The 3566-nt window shown below is 40.4% G+C and overlaps 1 protein-coding gene across 1 annotated transcript in view; it reads left to right on the forward strand.

Annotated features, from left to right (window-relative positions):
• GABRA5 (gamma-aminobutyric acid (GABA) A receptor, alpha 5) overlaps positions 1-832 on the forward strand; it is a 57382-nt gene extending 56550 nt beyond the window's left edge. The window contains exon 9 of the mRNA XM_009998785.1: positions 318-832. Coding sequence (XP_009997087.1) covers positions 318-620 — 303 coding nt within the window. The 3' untranslated portion in view covers positions 621-832. The remainder of the gene's footprint in view (positions 1-317) is intronic.
• The last annotated feature ends 2734 nt before the right edge of the window (positions 833-3566 follow it).

Consider the following 3566-nt stretch of genomic DNA (forward strand, 5'->3'; position numbering starts at 1 on the left):
CAGCTGCCCACAGGGCAGCAGCCTCTACAGGTGCAGGACTGCATCACCCTGACAAAAGAAGCTGCCAAGGCACACACCAGGTGGGATCCAGGTCTGGCCAGCTGCTCTCAGACTTCTCTGGCATCAGGGAAAGTTTCACCTGAGTAAGGGCTATAAAACTGAAGCAGGAACAGCTGTTTGGGAGTCAAAGTCAGAACAGCCAACAGGCATTTGTTAGCATGATTGATTACAGTACTTAAGATTTTTGGGTTAATATCTCAAGAATATGTTTCCACCTTGTTTTTCTGCAGTCTAATGTTTTGTTCCTCCCCTTGCAGAAAAAAGAACGCCAGTTGCTGGGAAATAAATCAACTAATACTTACAGCACTGGAAAGCTGACCCCTGCACCAAATATGCCAAAGGACTCAGCCCCATCTGTCATCTCAAACACTGCATCTGCTCCAGTGAAGTCTGCAGAAGAAAAGCCTGCTGAAAGCAAAAAGACTTACAACAGCATCAGTAAGATTGACAAAATGTCCCGGATAATTTTTCCGGTGCTGTTTGGAACTTTTAACTTAGTTTACTGGGCCACATATTTGAATAGGGAGCCTGTTATTAAAGGTGCCAGTTCTCCAAAATAAACTGAAGGACTCTAAAGCCACATGTGAGCCATATTCAAAAAGCAGATGCTACCAAGGAATATTTGAGATCCAGATGACTTTCTACATTTGGGCAATATTCTTCAGGAAGTTTTTTTGCATGTTTAATAATATGTACAAATAATATTGCCTTGATTGTTTCTACATGTAAACTCAGATGTTTCGGAGACTTACAGCAACAGATCTTTCTAAAAGATGATCAGAAGACACTGAAAATGGCTTCTTTGCTGCTGAGTATCTTGCGTGGATAGTTTACAAATAAAATAAGTTCTATTTTTTAACTGTTGGAGTGTACTACATATCGTGGTTTTTATACTTCAGATGTACAGTCATACAAATGTAGGCTTAACCTGGATTTTACAGAAGAGCTCCACTATCGTCATCTGGTAGGTTACTGAGTCATGTCAGTTGTAAATGTGCCAAATTCCTAAGGGCAGGGCTATGTTTGAGCACCTTTCCTGGTTATAGGTAGCACATCAATCCACAGATGAAACTGCTCAGCCCAGTTTTCATTAGAAGTGAATCCAATGCAGTAAATCCTAACGGGGCTGTGCTGATTTTCACTGTTTGAGCCTCCAGCTTGCAGTGAAATAACATACAGAGCAGGATGCTACTTGTGTAAATAAAGGTGGTGGAACTTTGCCCTTAAAGAAAAAGATGAAGTTCGTTTTGATTTTGCATCCCAAGGATTTTTCTCAAATGATTCTCAGTATTTATTCCAAAAACTAGAGATATATTGCATGAAATTAACATAGATTAGGAACATACTTGTGCAAATAAAACTTTTAACAATGGCTGTAGACATTTTTATTAGGATGAAGTAAATGATGTTTGGACATTTTCCCAAGAAGAAGATTGCATTACATTAGCAGAGATTAACAGTAAAGAATTACAGTCATTCTGAAGTAATGATTACTTGTTTCCCACAGTGAAAATCAATCAGCCAACCCTAAGAAATGTGATCAGAAAAAAAAAGATGTGCTTCGTGACAGCAAGATGTTTCAGTGACAATATTGACAGAAAGGTCTTTGTACTGTCCATCTGAAACTTTTCTATGAAACGCCTTGCTGCTGCCAGTGTGTTTTGCTTTCACAATGAATGAGAAAATGCAATCTGACTTTTCAGCTCTTTCCTCCTTGGCATCCTTTCTCTGTTCCAGAAGCTTTTGTAACTTAATATGTTTAAATAAAAAAAAAGCATTCAACGTTTGATTGCAAAATGTCATTCTTATATTGGATATCCTTTTAAGAAGACCAAAAATGAACCAGAAGAGCTGGAAGAATTAATTGGAAAGTACACTTGTGCATACTTGATCACATGTGTGTGCATGATGTGTCCTCACTGTTGCCCAGCACAAGGTACTTACTGAGTGAAGACAGTGAACTGGGATGTTTCAGAATTAAGTGCTATCTGACTCTGGAGGAGCCTGTCTGGGCTTCTTGTGTGTCTTCTCTTCATCCTCTTCATTCCTAAACACTGCCAATTAAAACAAAAAAATAATAATAATCTCCCACAACTATTCCTTTTGCCAGCTTTTCTTCTGATGCTGTGGAAGTAGAAACCTGCTAATTCTCAGTGGCCACAGAAAAGCCCCAGGACTGAGTGGGTGACTGGAAGCTGGTAAAGAGCAAGGGAGGAACATGCCCATCTGTTAGTTACGGTGTTGTTCTGAGACAAGGTGAGGATTTGGATCTTTGTTTTCAAGCAGGTTTCCGATGTGGCTTTGAGCAGCCACACACCTCCTTGTTTGTCATTTCTTTGCTCTTAAAGTGGGATAATGGTATCTGAACGCAGTGAATCCCTGGGGATTGAAAACAGTGAAAAAATGCAGGGCCTACTAGGAGGAAAAGCTTTATAATAAAGTCCTATAGCTGCTTTTTTTTTTTTCTTGCATGCAGATTATTCCCACCAAAAGGCAGGACCCAACAAGACCCCATGTTTTCTCAGTGAAGTGCACATACCTTTGCCAAGCCCAACAGGGATGCAGAGCAGTGAATTGCATGCACATTGTACTGGATGCAGTGGTGACTGGACGTGCCATTGACACTCATGGCAGATGAGTGTGTGCTGTGTAACAGATCTGGGCAAAACTTCTTGCTAGGAATTAATTTTCCAAGAGCTTCCTGTTTCTAGTCTCATCAGAATAACAGATGACATGTATCTCTTCTAACATCAGCCACCCAGCATAATGCACCAAACTAATCCTGTCTGAGGATGATGGGTGGACTAATGAAGACCCATCAGGACATAATCCATACACTGACTCATCCTTTCTTTGACCCCATGATGTTTCCATGCTGTTAGCACATACTACTGTGTTTCAGGCAGCTGTGTGTCAGTATCTGTGAGCTCAATTTCAGTATCTGTAACCTCAATTCTCTTCCCAACCATTCTCATGGCCTACAGGTGACACAGGCCTAAACTTTTAATTACATGTTTTTATTTATGATCATATTTGCAATTGGAAAAGGCACACTGGATTCTGTTCAGTAAGACTCTTACTTAATCCTTTCCCTCAAATACCAGACATTCCAGTCACATGAAAAACATGCTGGGTTTGGTTTTGGTTTTGGTTTGTGTTTCCACAGGAAGATCAGGTAGTGATAAGGTTTTCAAATAAAAAAAAAAAAATTGAACAATGATGTGCCAAAGATTTAGGAACTAATGGGACAGTCACTGACCAAAGCCAGGTTCTGTGCGTTCCAGTTCAATCTGGAGAGAGGGACATTGACATAACTCTCTAAATAGATGGAAATCCTATCAGGATCCTGAGATGCTGATTGCTAGTAGAGTACTCGGGAGAAATGCCATATATACATCCTGTTCCTCTTTCCAAAACCCATCTGCTTCTGGCCACTTTCAGAGGAAGGATACTGTGCTATCCAGACTTATGTCCTGACCCCATACAGCTACTCAGCAAACGTTCTT

Source organism: Chaetura pelagica, unplaced genomic scaffold, assembly GCF_000747805.2.
Source record: "Chaetura pelagica isolate M959 unplaced genomic scaffold, ChaPel_1.0 scaffold120, whole genome shotgun sequence".
In the NCBI taxonomy this organism is placed as follows: domain Eukaryota; kingdom Metazoa; phylum Chordata; class Aves; order Apodiformes; family Apodidae; genus Chaetura; species Chaetura pelagica.